The sequence below is a fragment of the Nomascus leucogenys genome, chromosome 13, assembly GCF_006542625.1.
Source record: "Nomascus leucogenys isolate Asia chromosome 13, Asia_NLE_v1, whole genome shotgun sequence".
NCBI classification, from domain to species: Eukaryota; Metazoa; Chordata; class Mammalia; order Primates; family Hylobatidae; genus Nomascus; species Nomascus leucogenys.
In genome coordinates, this window is record NC_044393.1 from 83,076,406 (window position 1) to 83,099,246 (window position 22,841).

At 41.5% G+C, this 22,841-nt stretch overlaps 1 protein-coding gene across 1 annotated transcript in view; it reads left to right on the top strand.

Annotated features, from left to right (window-relative positions):
* Nucleotides 1-1,017: 1,017 nt before the first annotated feature.
* LRGUK (leucine rich repeats and guanylate kinase domain containing) overlaps nucleotides 1,018-22,841 on the top strand; it is a 139,727-nt gene continuing 117,903 nt past the window's right edge. Inside the window, exons 1-5 of the mRNA XM_003261359.4 lie at nucleotides 1,018-1,386; nucleotides 10,857-10,964; nucleotides 13,273-13,354; nucleotides 16,876-16,976; nucleotides 21,564-21,645. Coding sequence (XP_003261407.1) covers nucleotides 1,087-1,386; nucleotides 10,857-10,964; nucleotides 13,273-13,354; nucleotides 16,876-16,976; nucleotides 21,564-21,645 — 673 coding nt within the window. The 5' untranslated portion in view covers nucleotides 1,018-1,086. The remainder of the gene's footprint in view (nucleotides 1,387-10,856; nucleotides 10,965-13,272; nucleotides 13,355-16,875; nucleotides 16,977-21,563; nucleotides 21,646-22,841) is intronic.

Consider the following 22,841-nt stretch of genomic DNA (forward strand, 5'->3'; position numbering starts at 1 on the left):
AGCACTGAGAAAGATAATAGTCAATGGATGGTGTCCATAAGGATTTTTTCTCCTTCTCCCCTGACAGCCATTGACAGGATCATTTTGTATTTGCAACTGCTGTCATTGAAGCGTGCAGAAAAGGCCCTGTAAGGCCAGGAGGATGAGGGCTACTTTCCTGCAAGGATCTGTATTGTCATCACTATGGCAATAATAGTTAATATAATTTTCATTCTGCTTTTCTATAGAGTGTCGACTTCGTGGAGCTTAAGGCTATGGGATTTGGGTCACATAAAATCACACTAGCATAAAATCACGCCTTGTTATCTTGAAAGAGTATTTTTTTTAACTGCAAAGAGATCCTATGCAACAAGATTAAAATAATTGCCAATGCAGGTCACTTGACTAATATAATTATTTATGGGATGCTAATAGCTTTTCAGACGCTTTCAGATATAGTGTCAATTTGACAGCAGTTTTTTCTCTCTCTGTTTGGATTGTTAGACCACTGCCAGTTTTTCTCCCCAAGGACAAGGCTTATCATTGGGGGGTGGGGTGGGGAATGTAAATTAATTGGAAATCAGCTCTCAGGCGTCGTCTGGTAGTTTCTCTTTATTATCTGCAATTAAATCATAAGGACAGGAACCATGCCTTCTATTTCACTTATATGCACCCTCATCTCCTAGCGTCGCGCTCTGCATAAATTTCAATGGTACTAGCTTTCCTACAGACAGCTTTAGAGACATTAGACACTTCTAAAGTACGACTCTGCGGAAAGAGCCCTTTGGGAATGAAGCGGCAACGGTGGCGCACCTGCGATCCTAGCGTGGGATGACAAAGCTCTAGGAGGAGTCTCAGGGTAGGGAGGAAACAGCTGGAGACAAAGAAAGGGGGTGTAGCGAAAAGAGATGAAAACAAGAAAGATAAGCGAACAGAACAGACCTAAGAGAGAAAAATAACAAGAGATTGAGAAAAAGAAAAGTCAAGTGGGGCGCCCACTGCCCCGCCTGCAGAGGGCAAGCATCCGCGGAGGAGACTACAGGCCCCAGAATCCTTCGCGGTTCCCCTTGCCTGGGGTCAGTCTCCTAGGCAACCCCGCTAAACAAGATGGCGACCTCCGAGAGGGCTCTCCTGAGGACCAGAGCTGCCTCTCTCCTGAGAGGCTTGGGTAGATCCCGAACTGGAGCCCGATCGTTACAGTTTCGCGCAGAAAAAGAGCGTCAGCGTTGCTGGTCTTCTTTTCCCATGGGGCAGAAGACGAAAGGCAGGTCTAACATAGCCTCCTCCTACCTGCTCCAGCAGCTCATGCACAGCTATCCGGAGCTGGACGCGGACGGAGACGAGGACCAGGGCGAGGGCGAGGCGGTATCCGAGGAGTCCTCAGAGTCCGAAATGCTGAATTTGGAGGTGTGTCTTCCCCCCAACCCCGTACTCCCTGGCTCCCTCGTCCAGCCGTCAAGCCCTGCTACTTCAGCGGCAGCTCCGCGATGCACCCCCACGAGCCCGAAGCTTCCCACACCTTCTCAGGCTCGCCTCCAGGAACACCTCTTCCCCCTCTTTTCTTCTCCTGTCTTTTACCCCGTTTTCTCACCCCCTGCCTGAAATAGCTCTAAATATCTCCTTTCTTTTTTTCATTAACACATTTAATTTCTTATGAGTCAAGTTAACACAGCGTCACTTTGAAAGAGTGTCTAGATAATTGTCTGGGAATTATGGCTTTAGCTTTTTCAAAATTATACTTTGACAGTATTGTGAGTAGGCAGAGTTCATCTCTGACATTGCCAGCACCTGTTGCCCATGGCTATGACATACTTCCACACTCTTCCTCAGTTCTAGTCCCATCAGCCTCCCTCCAGGAAAACAAAACAAAAAAAATCTGCTTTTGAAAGTGCTTCTTCAAAGACTAAGTGACTGAAAAGTTGAATACATTGCGTCTCTCAGGGGCATATGCCTTATACAAGCAACATGCACACACACCAGAAAAGCGCCTTAGAAGGTTCAAACAGCCAGCTCATTGTGGGAGTATTTTAGGATGTGGGGAATGTTCCCATCATCCCACCCGTATTGACTGGGATGGCGGCTTCACGTTTCACATGACTGCGACTCCCTCCTTTCTACAATACCTCTTCTGACCACCACACAATTCCTCTTCTTTCTTATGCTTGTTATCGTCCTTTTCCTTTCTTAGTCCATTGCTGTCTTCTTGTCCTTTTCCACTTCTCATCACATCACTTTTTTTCTCTTGGCTTCTAATAAATTGCTTTCTTTCAAAAGCGTAATTTAATTTGCTTCCTTTCTATTTTATTTATTTTTTTGAGATGGAGTCTGGCTTTGTCACCAGGCAGGAGTGCAGTGGCGCGATCTCTGCTCATTGCAAGCTCCACCTCTTGGGTTCAAGCGATTCTCCTGCATCAGCCTCCCGAGTAGCTGGGACTACAGGTGTGTTCCACCACGCCCAGCTAATTTTTTGTATTTTTAGTAGAGACAAGGTTTCACCGTATTAGCCAGGATGGTCTTTGATCTCCTGACCTCGCCATCCGCCCACCTCTGCCTCCCAAAGTGCTGGGATTACAGGCGTGAGCCACCGCATCCGGCCTAATTTGCTTCCTTTCAATACACTGTTAGGTTCTTCTCTTTGTCTTGACTGCCAGGAAACTTAAATTCAATAGTTTTTCTTAATTTCAAAGTTTTCTTTAGGTTTTTTTCTTCCCTTTTCCTTGGCAGTATAAATTGCATGAAATTCTTTTCAGAAGTAAATATAATATAGAGAAGTAGAATATTTTCTTTTCTTTCTTTTTTCTTTCTTTCTCTTTCTTTCTCCTTCCTTCCTTCCTCTCTCTCTCTCTTTCTTTCTTTCTCTTTCCTTCCTCCCTTCCTCCCTTCCTTCCTTCCTGCTTTCCCCTCCCTCCTTCTTTCCCTCCCTCCCTCCCTTTCTTTTGTTTTTCCTTCCTTCTTTCCTCCCTCCCTTCCTTCCTGCCTTCCCCTCTCTCCCTCTTTCTCTTCCTTCCTTCCTTTCCCTCCCTTCCTCCCTCTCTCTCTCCCTCCCTCTCTCTCTCCCTCCCTCCCACTCTCTCTCTCTCCCTTTCTTTTCTTTCTTTCTTTCTTTCTTTCTTTCTTTCTTTTTCTTTTTCCTTCTTTCTTTCTTCCCTCCCTCCCTCCCTCCCCTCTACTCTCTCCTTCCTGCCTTCCTCCCCCTCTTCCCTCCCTCCCCTCCCCTTCTCTTCTCCCCTCCCCTCCTCTCCTCTCCTCTTCTCTTCTCTTTCTTTCCAGGGTCTTACTCTGTCACCCAGACTGGAATACAGTGGTACAGTCATGACTCACTGCAGTCTCGACCTCCTAGGCTCAAGTAATCCTCCTGCCTCAGCCTCCTGAGTAGCAGGGACTATAGGTATACACCAAAGTGCCTGGCTAATTCTTGTATTTTTTGTAAGAGACGGGGGCCTTGCCATATTGCCTAGGCTGGTCTTGATCTCCTGGGTTCAAGAAATCTGGCCACCTCAGCCTCCCTAAGTGCTGGTGTTACAGGCATGAGCCACTGTGCCCAGCCTAGGATATTTTCAGTGCTCTCATTATGTGATATTCTTCTCATCATGTGATATTCCTCTTTGCATCTTTGCATCTATTCTTAGTCACCTTTTCTCTTTGAGGCCAAACATATTTCTGTGTTATGCCTGTTCCCGTTCACAAACTCCTTTCCTCATTTGTCTTATTTCTTCTTAGTCTCTCCTCTCTAACCTGTGGTGTCTTCTGTTACTCTGATTCTTCTGTTAACCACTTGGGTTCCCCTTCCTTTGTAATGTCCTTCTGTTCACTTTCAACATTTGGCCTGTTTTTTTTTCCCCATCCTCATACCCCATTTTGTCTTTCCTCTTTTTTTACTTCCTTCTACGTGAGCTAGTTCCCATTAGTTTTGCTTAAAGTTGACCATAGAAAGCTATTAATTATTCTGTTCATTATTACTTCTTTTGTCTTTCGTTGATTTACTTTGCTGTCTTTAACAGTGACTGTTGCAAAACTCTAGCAGTGTTTTTTTCAACTTTGAGATGTTTGTATGGTTTCCACCAGCTTCCCCCCCAGAAGAATTCACAAATGAACCACCGGTATACTTTGTTATTCTAATTAACTCATAGCTCTTCGGCTATGGGGTTCATTAGCACCATTGTTAATCTGTCTTCAGTATGCCATTAACAAACCATAGAAGGGGTTGGCATGAACTAGCTATTCCTTTTTGGCTTGTAAGACACATGTGGAACAGGTTCATTATTTCTTCCATTTACATTCTAAATATTAATTTTGTGTTTTTATTCTATTTTGGCTTTTCGTAGTATTGCACACATATTAATATGCTAAATAAACTGAAACAAAGTTTTAAAAAGAAACATTTGGAAATTCATGTTCAGTGATTTATTATTCCCATCTTAGCCTGTTATTCCCTGCTTAGCACCTTGGCAATGCTATCATGGTCACAATGATTATTGAGTGCCTTTAATGCAATTTGCCTTAAACCTCAGAAGCCCTTATGAAGTAAGGGAGGCAGTATGGACCACCTGTTCAAAACACTGCCGTTGGAATCAAAGATTTGTGTTTCAGGCTTGATTTAGCCTTTTGTTAGTTGTGAGATCTTGAGCAACTTACTTAACCTCTCTCATTCTTAATGTGGGAATTATAATAATACTTAAAGAAATGTGAGAAATAAATGAGATCCTATATGTTAAATGCTTATCATAATATATTTTGATACAGTTAATAATACAAATAGTAACTTAACATGTTTTTATCTGCTAACTACAGCCCATTAAGTGATTTGATTAATTTAGCCTTCATTGAACAAGCATTTACTGAATGATTGCTATGCAGAAAGCACTTTTTGACTGTACAGAGCAGAAGTTTCTGGGCCCAAAAATTGATGCATGAAAAGCACTTCTTTTCAGTCCCTTAATATGGGTAATAATACCTACTCCTGTGATAGTTATGAACATGAAATTTCATAAGAAACTCTATATTTAAAGTTCTTACTATAATGTCTGATACAGAATAGGCTTTCAAAAAGTTATAGCTGCAATAAATAATAACAGTAATGGTAGCAAAAGATGAGAACATGATTGAAGACATACATGGTCCCTGCTCTCAAAGCGAGATAAGAATGTGAGTAAATCATAGCAATTCAGCGTACCTGTAGTATGTCTTATAGAGATGAGTACAGCTGACAGCTGGATTGCAGGGACATGGAAGACTTCAGGGGAAGGAGACTCTTGCCTGGGTGGAGAGGTGGTGTGTGGGCAGGCAGGTGGCAGCTTTTCCTACCAATGAGTTACAGGTGAGAACAGAAGAAGCCTCCTAGTTAGGGGTGAGATTGTGGAGGGCACTGTGATGTTGTAGGAACACAGACTTGGTTCTCTACACAGTGGGGAACTGCTCTGTTGGCCAGGTGGTATTAGATTGGAGGATGGTAATACTGGAGGCAAGGAGAGCAGTGAGAAGATTCTAGCAAAATCCAGGGGCAGTGAGAAGAGCTGTTATCTATCATAGGAATCAGGGACAGATGGAGCTATGCATTAAGAAGTTGGATATATGAACCATATGACTGGAAATCAGGGGAGGGATCTCAGAGTAGGAGACATGGGAATCATCACCACTAGATTCTGGAAAATCATCCAGGAAGGGATGGGAGGGAAAAGGCCACGAATAGAACCATAAAGGTACAGATACCAAGGGTATTTAAGTGGTAGGCAGATGAAGAAGCAGGGAAGAAAACTGGGAGGGACTGGTAAGAGAAGTATAAGGAGAAAGAAGACCTATATGATAGGGAAGCCAAGAGTCTCAAGAACATGATGATGGGGTGCAGTGGCTCATGCCTGAAATCCTGACACTTTGGGAGCCAGAGGCAGGAGGATGGCTTGAGGCCAGAGTTTGAGACCCGTCTAGGTAACATGGTAAGACCCTGTCTCTGTAAAAGAATTTTTAAAAAATTAGCCGACCAGTCATAGTGGTATGCACCTGTAGTCCCAGCTACTTGGGAGGCTGAGGCAAAAGGATCACTTGAGTCCAGGAGTTCAAGGCTGCAGTGAGCTATGATCATGCCACTGCACTCCAGCCTGGGTGACAGAGAAAGACCTTGTCTCAAAAAAAAAAAAAAAAAAAAAAAAAAAAAAATGAAGATGGGAATGGGTTACGCTACAAATAGGTTAAGTGGGAAGAGGCCTAAAAAGTGCTCATTCATTTTGCCTGTTTGAGGGTCATTGGAGACATTGGCCCATGTGCTTTTTATGAGGTGGTGAAGTCAGGAGGCTAAGTGAAGTTGAAGAGTAGTTGGGAGGCGAGGAAAGGAGAACTAAGGCATAAAAAACAAACAACTCCAGAGAAGATTGATTATTAAAGGAAACTCTAGTTTATAGCTAAAGGAACCTGCAGGACTGAAGAAAGCCTCCGTAGGACAGAAGAGTCTAACACACTTGTATAGCTGGAGTGGGAACCACAGAGAGTGGTGGGTTCAAAACACAGACAAAAGGGGGCAAAAATGGTCCCCGAGGAAAGAGAAAGGGGTGGGACCCTGAGTAGAGAGAAGGCACAGTCTTCCTCTAAGACCTGAGTGAGAAACATTAGGACAGGTGCTCCTAGGAAGCTGAGAGGGTTAACATCTGAGAGCTTCCGCTTTGCTTCAGAAGTAGAAGAGAAGGGCATTAGTGGAGAAGACGGCAAAGGAGTTGAGGCACTGCACAGCTTGAGAGTTATGGAGAGATGGGCTAGTCAAGAAGGGGAGTTGAAAAGGGGCTGATGAAGAATGGGAGACCGTTTCATAGCAAAGAGGCCCAGCTGAAAGTCAGCTTTACAGGGACTCCAGGATGCAGGGTTGTGGGGTCTTCTCCAGCCCACTCAGCAGCTAGGGGGCAGATGAGGTGCATTCATTCATTCAGCCCATGTTTGAGCACTCACCACGTGCGAGGCACTGTTTGCCTCCTTCACACTTAGGCTTCAGCCATCCTGAACCTTCATCGTTCTGTCAATGGGCCATGCTTGCTTTTGCTTTTAGGATTTTGTACATGCTGCCCCTTTTGCCTGTAATACTATTTCTTCACTTGCTTTTCAGCCTTATCTTCCCTTTTGCCAGAGTAACTCACAAGTTGGGTCTCAACTGAATTGCTGTCTCTCCTGGGAAGATTTTGCTAACCTCTTACTCCACCCTGGTACTGACATACAATGGGGGCCCTGCTCATAGTCAGCAGACACTGCTTATCTCTATTATAATCTTTATCAAATCCAAAAATTGCTTGCGTACTTGTCTGTCTCCCAGACTGAACTGTAAATCCCTTATGGACTGGCACCATATCTGTTCACTGATTCACCATGTCTTATCCATTGAGCCAAGCATAGTGGCTTGCATGTGCTACGTATTCTATAGAGATTTTTTTTCCCCCTGATGAATGATGAACATGACACAGTCCTGCCTCAATGCAGCAGTTGATTGTGAACTTGATTCTGATTTGTATATGGATGGGGTAGTTGCAACCAGGGGACAAGGATCAGAGACTTGAAGATAGAGAGAAATTGAAATCGCGTATGGGGCCAGGTGCGGTGGCTCATGCCTGTAGTCCCAGCACTTTGGGAGGCGGAAGTGGGCTGATCACTTGAGCCCAGGAGTTTGAGATCAGCCTGGGCAACATGGTGAAACCCTGCCTCTATAAAAAAATTATAAAAATTAGCCAGGTATGGTGGCACATGCCTGTAGACACAGCTATTTTGGAGGCTGAGGTGGGAGGATGGCTTGAGCCCGGGAGGTTGAGGCTGCAGTGAGCTGAGATCACATCACTACATTTCAGCCCAGGTGACAGAGCGAGACCATGTCTAAAAAAAAAGAAAAAGAAAAAAAGAAATTGCCCATGGGCTACCCAGTAGGGAAGGGAGTATAGTCAGAAGGGAACAGATAGACTCTGAGAAAGGTGTCTATCTGTGAACAGACTGGAGATTTTGTTGTGGTCAGTGAGCAAGTTCAACAGGTGCTAGATAGGTTGAAGGATAAGCAATTGTGGGATTACAGTGGAACACTGGGGTCTGAGGTTTCCAGGGTGGAGCAGTTTAGCATGATGACTAAGTCCAGGGCATGGCCGTGAGAGTAAGCTATCTGGAGCTGAGGCAGTAAAGAATTGTGTATGTGTGCATGTGCTGGCAATAGGGTGTTGGATGGCCATCCATAGGTATTCTGAAGCCACTCAAGATAATGACGGGAGCTTGAAAATGACCGAAGACTGGAAGGAGAAGACATGATACTGCCAAATGTCAGGAACCTCAGGAGGTGTGAGGAGGTTATTGTGCAGAGTGCTGCCTTCCCCAAGGAAAAATGATGACAGTGCGGCTCATCTCCATGTCAATGGCTAAGTTGAAAAATAAGCATCCACCTGCTCTAAGCTAGTAAGGATGCAGTGTCTTCATATTTCCAGGAAATGGAGGGGGCCAGAGGAACTTTGGAGGGCTAGGTGGAAAGTTTGGAGGGAAGGTAACATTCCTTCCCAGGCCTCATATAATAAATTAGAACTTTATTTAGAAAAGTAAATGTGTTTTGCCCATTTTGTGAACAGGCTGATTGGCCTAGATGAGTGAAACATTAAGATGTGGAATTTCTGACTTCATCAATTAGTAGCAACAGAAATCGTCATCTATTGGGAACACTGTGTTGCACATACTGTGCTGTGAGTTTTATGTCCATTTTTTTTTCTTTCTCCAAAATATTAAAAGAAGGTGTTGGGAAGGAATGACTTTCCCTCTACTCTCCTAGCTTTTATAGCTGGGTCTATAAAATAAACTGACAACAGGTAGATTAACAGTAGAAAATGTATTATACATGTATTAATTTTGAATAAATTTGTAATGTTTGTGGGGGACATTGCAGGAAAAAATAAAAGTGAATAATCAAAAAAGCAGTGAGATTTCAGATGTTATGTACCATCTCAATAGGGGAAGGGGAGAAGGGATGCAGGCCACTTAGGGGAGAGTAAATGCTTTTTAGGGAATGAATAGTCCCTTAGAAAAACAGATGTGAGGTATGAGAGTTTGTGACAAAGTCTGTCTGAATGTGACACTGACTTCTGGTCTCCTCACCTGGGTGGGTAAAAGTCATTCTTCCGTGTTTGATGAAACCACCAGGGGCCGGGGGCGGGAGGAATTTAGGACAACTGAGTTTCTTTTGGAGGATCTGCCTTTAGGCAGATAAAGGGAGTTCAGAAAGAGCCTTTCCCTGCGTTTGCTGTTTGTCAAGTATCTTCAGCTCAAAATAATCAATATACCAACGTGGCATATTTTAGAGTGACATGTCCTGAACTTCTTCAAAGATAATAACATTTCCTATTTATAGCTGAAAACTATGAGGCTCAGTGAAAACTTTACCTCCCCAAAGTCACACATCCAAAATGGCAGGGCTGGGGTTCAAGCCACACCTGCCCAATTCTGAAGCCATGTGCTGCCTCCATGTAGGTGGTATTTACTTCCCTGAATCAGTGGAAACTTGTTGGGAAATAAACTCTTTGTTTTTTTTGTTTTTTTTTTTTTCGAGACAGAGTCTCACTCTGTCGCCCAGGCTGGAGTGCGGTGGCGCAATCTTGACTAACTGCAAGCTCCGCCTCCCGGGTTCACGCCATTCTCCCACCTCAGCCTCCCGAGTAGCTGGGACTACAGGTGCCTGCCACCATGTCCGGCTAATTTTTTTGTATTTTTACTAGAGACGGGGTTTCACCGTATGAGCTAGGATGGTCTCAATCTCCTGACCTCGTGATCCGCCCGCCTTGGCCTCCCAAAGTGCTGGGATTACAGCCGTGAGCCACAGTGCCTGGCAAGAAGCTCTTTATAATAGCACAAGCCTACATGCGTATGTCCTCAGTACCTACAGCCAGAGCAGCATTGTTGGTTCCTGAATTCATATACAGGACTTAGAAAAAGCATATTTTGCCATCGTAATCTATGTGCTAGTCATGGTTAGTTATATCGGTGTGACTGATGTGATCACTATGTTTTGTGTCTTCATGGTGATGTCATTGTTAATGTGTTGGTCATTATGGAGTTGAAGGCAGCACAAACATAATACTGACCCACCTGTTATCTCTTTTGTCTGTCATTGTTGGAGGAAGGGCATGTCAGGGTGCCATTGGTTTATGTGATGTCTATAGACCAAGGGCCAACCTCCTTATGGAAATGATCATCACATTTTTAATAATCTTGTACATTTTATAAATCTAGCAACATTGACTAACAGGAAGTGAAATGAAGGACCTGTTTTATCCAGCAAGAATACCAGATTTAGAGAGATAATTGCCTTAATTTGATGTAACCATCCTTTGGGGTGTGGGCAAGCAGTCAAATGGTTAGGGCAGTTTGGGAGAATTGCCCTGGGACTGGACAGATTGGGATTTTCATTCCAGCTCTGTCACATACTATCTGTTTAGTTTCAGGAAAGTTAACCTCCAAACCTTAATTCTTCTGTCTGTAAAGTGGAGATAAGAGTACCTATCTCAGTGTTGTCCAAAGGATTCAATGAGTTCATCCACTGAGAGCTGTTAGTTACAGTGTCTGGAATAGAGAACCACTCAATCAATACCACCACTGATACTGCTGCTTCTGCTGCTACAATGTTCACTCAACTTTGAATGCCTAACGCAAGTGACCACCTGAAAAAACCAGTGGCAATGAAAACATTGATTTGGCAGATAGTTATTTAATTATATGTAATACATATATGTTATCAACACAGAATTTTTTGGGGGGTTGGTAAATTTTGGAGGGCTCAGCTCCTGGGTATAAAATATACTAAATAAATGCTGGATATGACAAGATAGATTGTTTCTTTTCTAATGAGAGTCTTTTCTTTGTCTACCTTTCTGGGTTTTTTACAGGAGGAATTTGATGGGGTCCTGAGAGAGGAGGCTGTGGCCGAAGCACTCCATCACTTGGGGCGCTCAGGCTCTGGGACTGAGCAAGTCTACCTCAATCTAACTTTATCAGTGAGTACGACAAAATCTCCATTGGCTGGCTACAGCTTGACACTGGCTAGACCACATTCATTTTCTTCAGTACTCTTAGCTTTTGTGGTGGCAGCAAACCTTGGAGCCTCGCATTTGATGGAGACTGGTAACAAGAGATATTTATGTAAATATTAGACTTCAAAGAGCCCTGACCAATCCAGTAATCAGTCCCCCAAATTTCTTAGTTTTCATTCTTTTCACACTCTATTTCTTTCATCTTAAGTAGTCTATATTATAGTAATCAATGCTTTCTTTCCAGGAGGTTGAATTTGATTCTGTAAAACCAATCAAAGACTCTTTAAGAATTTTCTCTCTGATCAGTGGAAGAAACACTAAACTTTATATCTGAATCCAAGGGAACAAAGTATTTTGATATTGACTTTCCCCACTAAGTATGTCAAGAAATAAGAGGCTTTGAGCTATATCTTACTTTCCAAAAGATAGCTATCATTAAAGAAAAAAATCTATTATTATTCATCAGTTTTTAAGATTTCAGTACTCGTCATAGAGTAGCACAAAATCTTGGCTTCAGTTTTATCAAAAGAAAGGCTGTAAGAGCAAACTACTGGGAATACTTGCTTCTTTCCTCATTTTGTTTCTCTGTAGTCCTAGAAAAACAATTTAAGTCCTTTTGCCTCCTTATACTGTAAAGCATTAAATATTCATTGGAGATCCACAGAGTAAATTTAGGTACATATGAGAAAAAAAAAACACGCATTGAAATTTTACCATGGCACCATGATTTGGCGAGAGGATATATAATTCACTGTAAGCCTGTTCTATCTTGGATTTAAATGAGTAAACTAAGCAAGAAATGTTAAGCTCTTTTCACCTTTGCTAGTTCCATGGGCATGTCCTTCAAGGTCAGCATATTGAAACAGTAATCTTTTTCTATTTTCACTTTATAACATTTTATGGATGACTCACCCAGTCAGGCAATAACATACAGGGAGCACCCTGTATGCATTGCACTGTGTTTGACGCTGGAATATGGTATATAATTCCAGCAGCCAATGCATCCCCACACAAGCCCCTTTCAATCAATATTCTACTTCTGTAGGTAGTGCTATGCCTTAAATTGATCTACCCCAAAAAGCAATCCTTTAAATCTTATTTCAGCTGTATGGACTGAAGCTTAATTTATTTTGCCACTGACCTCCTTACATTAGAGATATTGCACGTTGAATTACTTTGACTTAATAACCTGTCTTACTGAATACACTTTCTTAGAGTTGCCTGGTTTGGTGATTTTTTTTTCCTTTATGTCTTACTTATGTTACATGTTATCTTTTTGCTTTCTCTTATTACTTGTGTACATCTCTTCTCTCCTACCAAAGTCATAAGTTTCTTAAGGGCACAATATAGCTCTTTTCCATCATTGCATTTCTCGTCATGCCAAGCACAATGCCTTGTACATGGTAAATATTCAGTAAGTGTTTATTTATTATTACTGTTCTAGCGGCCTTCATTAAACAATCACCATTATTCTATATGAGAACGTGCTTATAATGACTCTTCATTGGTTTGCTTTGTTTCTGACTCTGCCATCATGACATAAAACAGTCATAGAAGTCTTTGTTCCACTCAACCAAATTCCCCTCAACCTCACCTGAAGTTAACTAGAATCAAGATTTCTTGGAAAGAATTTTGGACAAGGATTCAAGAGACTTAGATACTACTTCTCTGTAACTAACTTGCTGTGTGATTTCAGGCTATTAACATACCTCTCTGTAGTTCACATCCCTCATCTCTAAATTGGGAATAAGCTGCCCTACAGATTTCACAGGTGTGTTTGATCAGATGCGATTATTGTGAAAGAGCTTTGAAAATGAACCTGGTGAAAGTGTAGGTAGTATTGTTATTAATGATCTCCTGATGAGGTGTGAATTCTCTTTAAAACTTCATTTAAATTCTCGACATTTTTTTTCTTTTCTTCTACTAGATAAAGGCTTGTCTTTATTGCTATTGTGTGATTTATTAAAAGAAAAAAAAGACTCTGTTCTGACGGTCTCCATGAACACTGCTTTAAATTGGCCTTTCGTGTTGTATTTGTTTTTGCTAACAACACTAATATTATTAAGCTATTATTTTCTTCAAAGGAAGAGCTTTCTTTTTTATGGCATCTGTTTTGAGATCCTGTTAGTAGCAGACTTCAGATTTTGTTCTCTCTCTTCTTCTATACTTGCGAAAGAAATTCTGGATTTCTTTCCATCAACAGTTATTGCAAGAAGGCTGAGTAGTAACCTGATAAAGCAACATTAAAGTCTTTTACCTTTTGTTTTCTCAGGGTTGTAATTTCATTGATGTTAGCATTCTCTGTGGATATGTTCACCTACAGAAGTTGGATCTTTCAGCGAATAAAATTGAAGGTATGTAATTGTCATTCTAGATTGATCACTGAATTATCTGAAAACTTAAACGTTGCAGTATGTAATATGGTTTAATAATACCAGACTTGATATCACTAATTTGTGTATCAATTTACATATTGATCCTTTGCTTTCCATGCAAAAAAGGCACTGATAACTGATGAGAGAGAAAAAGGCACAGATCTGCAATATGATGATGTGGCTGAGATGCAGTCAATGATATTTAAGACTAGGAGATGGAATGTTGGCTTTATTTTTTCCTTTTAAGAGATCGATCATTACTTCTTCAATACTCCCTGCATATTTAATGATTTGTTTTCTTTTCCTCTGTTACTCAGTGCGGATGAATTTGTCTTTTTTTTTCTTTAATGGATTCTTTATTTTGCTTTTGTATTTATATTTTATTACACTCTTTATTTTGCATTTTAAAATCTTATTTTTAAAATTAAAAAAAATTTTTTTTTGAGATGGAGTCTCACTCTGTTGCCCAGGCTGGAGTGCAGTGGCATGATCTCACTGCAACTTCCGCCTCCTGGGTCCAAGTGATTCTCCTGCCTCTGCATCTGGAGTTGCTGGGACTATAGGCACGCACCACCACACCTGGCTAATTTTTTGGATTTCTAGTAGAGATGGGGTTTTGCCATGTTGGCCAGGATGGTCTCTAACTCCTGATCTCAAGTGGTCTGCCCGCCTCAGCCTCCCAAAGTGCTGGGATTACAGGTGTGAGCCACTGTGCCCGGGCCTACATTTTGCATTTTAAATCTGTTAGCTCTTTTATCCTTATTATTGAGCACCAGGGATTCACAAATACATATTTTTCATTCTTTTTTGCTGTCTTTATTTAGTTGATTCTTTCAACTCTAACTCCACCATTTGTAGTTCTATATAATATATTTGTTATGACACCTTGTTCACATTTAATGAAATTAGTCCTACCATTGTCAAATTTTCTTCAAAGCTTGATCCTTGTTTATAATTTTCTGATCTTATTTGAAGTTGACAGTGTACAATGTTTTTCTTTAGATTTCTAGGGAAGTGAGCAAATCATTACTTCTGACCTGCTTTCTTCACTGATAATCTTTCTGCTTGCTTCTTTTGCCTGCCTTTTTTATGACAAATAAATGTTGCTGATATGTCTTCTCTGTTTGATTTTGGGTTTTTTTAATCCCCTTCTAGGACCCTAATAATTAAAGTCCACTTTTTAACGATTAAGAAATATTCTAGCCGGTTTTCATTCTTAAAATGCTACTGTTTTTGAAAGACTTTTCATTAATTTTTTCCTAGTTTTCTAAAGCTTTATTATGGAAAATTACAAATATGTGCACAAATAGAATATTGGAATGAATATTTGGGTTCAACAATTGTCAGCCCATCTATATACCTCCCTGCCCCGCTTCCAGGGTTATTTTAAAGCAAATCTTAGATGGTCATCTCATCAGAAGGCCCTTTCTAGTGTTTCTGGCAGGAGCACTTCACACCTCCGCGGTTGTTTCCATTTGCTGGGTAGGAAATCTTGGAGTGGTGGGGGCCTTGCCAATGCTCAGTGCTGACAACAGGAGCAGGGAGCCCACAGTTACGCTCCAAGCGTTCCTCTTCAGCCGGATTAGTCCTCACTAACCTTGGATGGCACATTTCATTGTTCATCAACTGTTTGAAAGCCTCTTGTGTGTAAGGTACCGCATATGTTTCTTTTTGTGATGACAGCCTCACTGGTCTCCTGGTGTGGGCCAAACTTCAGACTGCATGCGAATCACCTGGAAGCCATGATAACACAGATTTCTGGGCCCCACTCTCAGGGTTTCTGATTAGGTAGGTTTGGGGCGGCGCCTGGGAATTTGCATTTCCAATAAGCTCCTGGATGAGGCTGATGCTGCTGGTCCAGGACCACACGCCGAAAACCAGTGATGGAGACACGAGGAGCTCCTGCCCTCTGGTGGGCAGGGAGGTCACTGCACTGATAGGGACAACAGGCCCGCTCGAGTTCAAAGTCCAGCAACCCAGACCAGGGACTTTTTTCTGTCTTGATATGAAAACACTGGCTATCTACAGTGTGTGAAATGCACTCACCATCTCTTTGTCTCTAGCTAAGTACTAGCTGCTGCTTCTGCTTCAAGAAGGATCTCCATTTACCTGCCCACAGAAAAATCATCTTTCAGGAGGGTCTGGGGGTCCCGTGAAGTTCATAGAGTTGAGACCACTGCTGACAGACATGTAGCTGAGCTTAGCGTGGACAAATCGATACCACTTGGAAAGCAATTAGTTTCTCCTTAGGTTTCCTCGAAGAGTTCTTCCTTGATTTGCTGATTCATTTCTGACAAAGTGTTAATGTCTCAAAGTATTGTCTCTCCTAGAACTATTTACATTTACTAAGGAAGGGCATGGTTTCATCCAGAGAAATAACATAGAAATTGGGGGGAATTTTCTGGCTTCAGTGACTATTGAGAAGGGAAGATACCAGAAGGTCCCTTATGTAGCATGTCCTATCCACCTCAGGGCAGGGCCCCAGCTACTCCAGGCTGGCTTCCTTCCCCAGGTCTGCATGTGTCTGTGCCACCTGGAGAAAGGTAGAAGCACTTTGCTTGGCTTTGGGTGAGGAGGCTCCATTCTCCCACTAGAGGCCATCCCCAGGGGGTTGTAATAGCGCATACTGTGATCTAGAACGAGGAGAGAGAGGGAAATGCTAGCATTGTTGCCATTTTCAGGCGGAGAAAGGACTTACTGGTAGAAACAGGGCCATAACCCTTACTGTGTGACCCTTCCTGATTCCTTCCCTAATTCATTCCGCTACCTCTGTGTCTGCTGTAAAGTCATAGAGAAAGGTAAAACAATAGTTCATATCTTTTATCTTTTATATGTAATTTCATTAGCACTATCCTTTATTAGCACAGTAGTCCTTTACTTAGTATTCAAGATTCAAAGTGTATGCTTGGGATAAAATGCAAAACTCGGATGTAAGTTTGATCCAATCCAGAGTCAAAAATCCAATAACAGCAATGAGTTAAATCACTTCAAATACTTAATGTGATCTAGTGCTAAGTCCAACTGAAACAAAATTTAATTTACAACAAAGAGAGTTTCCCAATTGTGGCATTTCCACTCTTTATGAAAGATCTAATTTAGTTATTTAGGGGCTAATTATCAAGAGGATTATCTAAGGCTTTTGCTTCTCATCCTTTTCTCAAAGGCTGGCAAGTTTTGTAGCATTTCATTGTTAGTGGCAGAGTGAGTGGGCATGCGGAAGAGGCCGCAGGGATTGGTTACTTGGCTGCCTCCAAAATAGGGCATACAAGGATTGGCCACCCCTGGGGAGAGGATTAAATTATTGATTCATCGAGAGTTTTCTACCTTTTTTTGTATGTTTCACATACTCCTGATTTTATTCCTTTCACTCATGGAATAATTAAGATGTCTTTGCAACTGTTATAATTTTAAAATATTCTGAGGTCATGAATACTGTTTTTAATGTCTTTGTCTTGTTATTTTATTGGCTTACTTTATTCGGTGTCTGTTTCCCTCCACAGATTTATCTTGTGTGAGTTGTATGCCTTATCTCCTAGAACTTAATGTTTCTCAAAATAATTTGACTACATTCTTCAATTTCAAGCCACCCAAAAACCTCAAGGTAGACTTTATGAATACATTAATTACACATGTTAAGGGGTTTGCAAAAGTGTATTAAATAAGCAAAATAGCACTCAAATAGAGAATTCAGAGAGAATAAGATACAGAGGTGAGCAATGTAAGTGTCTGAAATGAAATAAAAAAGAAGGCTTTGTGTATCCTTTATTTTGGAAAAGGGAGCTGGTCTGTCAGTGGATAGGCTTTCTGGAAGCTTTGTTCAAACCTAGTGTTCAAACCAACGAACTTCCCTCTGGTCTCCTCTTTCCCTCATTTGAATAGTAGTTATTATTGCGCTTTTTTTGTTGTTATAGTGGAAAAATTTTTTAAAAATATTACTTGGTACATTTTATTTATTTAAAGAAATGCATTTTATTGTGTATATTTGAGATGTACAGCATGATGTTATGGGACATATCGTGGAATAATTTATCTGAAAAATTTTATATCTGAATAATCTGTAAAAATGTCCTAGGCTCAAACTTTGCCCTTTTATTTATCTAACTTTACTTTTTAAGAAAATAATGCTTTCAGATCTCCATTCTTGCTTCTCCGCACATGCTTTTGCATTTCTGAAGCAGAAATAAACTACCTGTGAACGATGGTGGATGGAATAATTTGCTATGCCCTAGAGCAGTGAGTCTGTTGCTTAAATGCATGCCCAAATCACCTGTGGTTCTTGTGAAACGGGAATTCTGACCCATTAGGTCTGGGGTGGGGCCTGAGGCTGTGATTGGTAAACACCTTCCCGATGACGTCACGCCACTGGTCCATGGGTCATACTTAAGTAGCAAGATTAGAGAGAAGTGGTTCCCACACTTTTCTGCACATTGGAATCACCTGGTAGAGTTTTCAGACCTACTGATACCCAAATCCCACTGCAAGAGATTCTGATTTAAGTGGTCCAAGGTAAGGCGTGGGCTTTGGGCTTATTATTTTTGGAGACAGATTGGAGTGCAGTTGCGCAATCTTGTCTCACCACAACTTCAGCCTCCTGGGCTCAAGTGATCCTGTCGCCCAGGCTAGAGTGCAGTGGCGCAATCTTGTCTCACTCTCACTGCAACGTTGGACTCCTGGGCTCAAGTGGTCCTCTCACCTCAGCCTGAGTAGCTGGGACCACAGGCACGTGCCAAAACACCCGGCTAATTTTTTTGGTATTTTTTGTAGAGGTGGGGGTTTCACCATGTAGCCCAGACTGGTCTTAAACTCCTGGACTCAAATGATGCACCTGCCTCAGCCTCCCAAAGTGCTAGGATTACAGGTGTGAGCCACCGCGCCTGGCCTGGATTTTTAAAGAGACCATCAGGTGGCTTTAATGTGCTGACAAATCTGGAAACGATCGCCCTGGGTTTTGTGATTAGTGTTGTTGTATTGGACTCAAATATTTAATTAAAAAGTTATTTTAAGGAATGGACATGAACTAATGCCTTCTATTATCTATTAGTTTTATTTTATTTACAAACCAAATTAACTGAAATCCAAAATATTCTATGAAGAGTTGCACAAATATGAAAATCTGTTTGAAATCAAGAAACAGTCATTCCCTTATACTGATGAGAGACCTTAATTTTCAATTTTTCTTCAATTTTATATCATTCCATTATCAATAGTGCATTTTTCCCTTTGAAATTATAGTTTTTGCCAGGATGACATTCCTTTGTGCAAAGAAGCCACACTAGGTGCCTATTTGTACTCAGTGTGGGGCCATATGGTCTTGAGGTTATCAGGAATTGAATTTGCAGAGCTGTTTTGATTCACCTTTTGCTGTTCCATTCACCTTGCCTGAAGCCACAGGGCAGTCATTCATGGTAACAGCATGACCCCTACCCCAGGAAAAACTTTGGAGTTTCTCCCTTTCACACCCCTTCCTTGCACTCTCCCAGAAAGACCCCACAAACGAACAATAACAAATCATAGGCCCCATCTTTAAGGTTCTGAGCTCCTGGAGAATTACCAGCAAATATATTGGTCATTTTAGAGAAGTGTGTACCAAGTGCCAGGCTGTACCCTGAGGTGCTGGGAGGTAGCGGAACTGGGATTGAACCCACTGTCTGAGACCCCATGGCCCACATCTTTCCAGTAAGTCAGGCTCATGTACTATGCTCTGCCCTCTTGAGAAGCTCCACTTCCTTTTCATTTAATATTTGTGAGCCTTGTACCACCAACCAGAGAGAACATGCATTTCCTACAGCAGGGACTTGTACGTGCACTCTTTTTGTATTTATTAGAATGCTTTTGCTTTTACTAGGTGAAAAATGTTAATTTGACTTGATGACTACTTTTTCCAAGCTCTAGGTTCCAATGGTAGTCTAAACAGTGGCACAAACCCCTTTAAGGTCTTTCAAGAAACCTGGCCGGGCGCAGTGGCTCAGGCCTGTAATCCCAGCACTTTGGGAGGCTGACATGGGTGGATCACTTGAGGTCAGGGGTTCAAGATTAGCCATGGTCAACATGGTGAAACCCCGCCTCTACTAAAAATACAAAATTTAGCCTGGCATGGTGGTGGGAGCCTGTAGTCCCAGCTACTTGGGAGGCTGAGGCAGGAGAATCGCTTGAATTGGGAGGCAGAGGCTGCAGTGTGCCAAGACTGAGCCACTGTACTCCAGCCTGGGTGACACAGCGAGACTCCATCTAAAAAAAAAAAAAAAAAAAAAGAAACCTAATACCATAGCTACACAGGGAGCATAGTATTAGCGTTTGCCCTGACTGAGGTGTAGGTACACAGATGTCATACTATGGCACCAGAATGAAAGGTGTTGATGAAAAAGTGTCAATGATAAGTAAGCCCTATCATGATAAGTTTATTCCTAGTTTATTATTATTCTATAGAAGAAAAAAATGAATGTTAAACTCCATTTACATCATGCCAAACTGACTTATTTCATAGTGTGCATTTTACATAGCTCCCATTTGTATATGCATACATTTGGTGTTCTGATTTTTTAAATAACACTTTTATTTGTACATTTCAATTTCTTCATATGGTTTGCTAACTTGTATTTTACTAAGTAGTCCTGTTGCTTGCTGTATTGCAATTGACTTCATCAGTTTTCTACTCTTGCCATTTGAGTTGTTTCTAAATTAGTTTTTAGTATTTACTATATAAAGTTTTTAGTACTTAAAGGGTTTAGTATTTAATGTGTTGCTAAAATAATCTCCATAAATTTGGGGGATGAAATCACTATTTTAAAGGGCATGGAAAAATAAGAATAGTGCTTATTATGTAATTGCTTGATGGTTTTCCAGAAAATGATTATAATGTACCCAGCAAATTATGAATGCAGTGGTTCCAAAACTTGAGTTTTTCTTTCCTTAAAAAATTTTTTTTGTTTATCTTTTGCCAGTAGGTGAATAGTTAAAGTTACTTAATATTGTTTCTTAGTCTTACATGTTTGACTAGGAACAACAGCAGTTGCTGAAAAGGCTTTCCTACAGTAGTCAATTTTGAGAAAGAATGCAAAGTTGAAGAGGCATTGCCTGGAGATGAATAAGAAAGACTAGGCCGGGCGCGGTGGCTCGCACCTATAATACCAACACTTTGGGAGGCCGAGACGGGTGGATCAGGAAGTTGGTCAGGAGATCGAGATCATCCTGGCTAACACAGTGAAACTCCGTCTCTACTAAAAATACAAAAAAAAAAAAGCCGGATGTGGTGGCACACACCTATAGTCCCAGCTTCTCGGAAGGCCGAGGCAGGAGAATTGCTTGAACCTGTGAGGCGGAGGTTGCAGTGAGCCGAGATCGCGCCACAGCACTTCAGCCTGAGCGACAGAGCGAGACTCCATCTCAAAAAAAAAAAAACAAAAAAGAATATTCTGGCATTTAAAGAGTAGCATGGGACAATATATGAAAATAGGAATAGAAAAGGTAAAGGAACAGGAAACAAGATATGCACAGAAATGAAGTGAATACAGGTTACTGGGCAGTAGAGAAAATGAAATGTTTGTGGGTAAGGATGAAATTGAGGTAAATCCTGAAGGAAGACCAAGGAAATTTAAAATAAATGCTGAGCGTGGCTGCAGGAATTGAAAGTATTTAGGTTACTGGGAGGTTCCTGTGCACCATGAGGAAGAGGCCCTCTTACTATCCCTCAAAGTGGACAGAACAGGATCCCAGTTAGAAAATGATTAAATGGCCATGCGTGGTGGCTCATGCCTGTAATCCCAGCACTTTGGGAGGCTGAGGCGGGCAGATCATGAGGTCAGGAGATCGAGACCATCCTGGCTAACACAGTGAAACCCCATCTCTACTAAAAATACAAAAAAATTAGCTGGGTGCGGTGGTGGGCACCTATAATCCCAGCTACTCAGGAGGCTGAGGCAGGAAATCGCTGGAATCCGGGAGGCGGAGGTTGCAGTGAGCTGAGATCACAGCACTGCACTCCAGCCTGGGCGACAGAGCAAGACTCCTTTTCAAAAAAAAAAAAAAAAAAAAGATTAAAGACAGAGGACTCTTTTAGCCTTAGTGTGTACTTTCAGTAATGAATTCTAACTCTACATTCAGAAATACCTCCTTCTTGTGCAGTTAATTATTGTGGTAAATATGAAAAATAAAATACTAATATAACATCTTGTTCTCTTTTTCTTGCCAGAAAGCGGATTTTTCCCACAACCGAATTTCTGAAATTTGTGATTTGTCGGCGTATCATGCTCTCACTACACTAATTTTGGATGGTATCCTTTGAATAAGTAAACGGGAAAATTTTAAAAACAATATAAAAATTAAAGACTACATATTCAAGAATTGTATTAGATTACATGGACTAGTACCACATAAGCAATTTAATAGAGATGTGACTCATTTAAATGACTAGGAATTGATATTCACAAAATGAGGGCCGGGCGCAGTGGCTCACGCTTGTAATCCCAGCACTTTGGGAGGCTGAGGCGGGCGGATCCCGAGGTCAGGAGATCGAGACCACGGTGAAACCCCGTCTCTACTAAAAATACAAAAAATAAATTAGCCGGGCGTGGTGGCGGGCGCCTGTAGTCCCAGCCACTCGGAGAGGCTGAGGCAGGACAATGGCGTGAACCCGGGAGGCGGAGTTTGCAGTGAGCCGAGATTGCGCCACTGGACTCCAGCCTAGGCGACAGAGCGAGACTCTGTCTCAAAAAAAAAAAAAAAACAAAAAAAAAAACAAAATGAGGATAAATATTTTATTTACCAGGAAATGAAACTGTGAGTCAAAACTTGTCAAGAGTATCTTACCCTTGAAAAGCTAAGTAGGATAGTCATTTTTCTGATAAATGTAGGTTTATTCTTATTCTAGAACCATAGAAGAAGTTCTGTTGTAATTAACTCCTTAGTCAGGTGCGTTGGCTCACACCTGTAATCCTAGCACTTTGGGAGGCCAAGGCAGGTGGCTCACCTGAGGTCAGAAGTTCAAGACCAGCCTGGCCAACATGGCGGAAACCCTGCCTCTACTAAAAATACAAAAATTAGCCAAGTGTGATGGGGTGCGCCTGTAATCCTAGACTGAGGCACGAGAATTGCTTGAACCTGGGAGGTGGAGGTTGTAGTGAGCCAAGATTGTGCCACTGCACTCCAGCCTGGGTAACAGAGTAAGACTCTGTCTCAAAAAAAAAAAAAAAAAAAAAAAAAAAATTAACTCCTTTCTTCAAATTTGCTGAAACTTGTGCCCTATTTTATATAAATTCAGTATTTGAAAATCTAGATATGGTCATAAGGAAAATTAGTGATTCTTTATTTTACAAAAGAGTTCATGATAAGTTCTCTTTAAATAGTAAGCTTTTCTAGTGTATTTTAAATATGCTTTCATTTTTTTTAAAAAAAAAAACAACTTTTGATTTGATTTGCAACATACCTATTTCATGAGCCAGGCTCCCATGCAAGCAGAGCACCTCCTTTA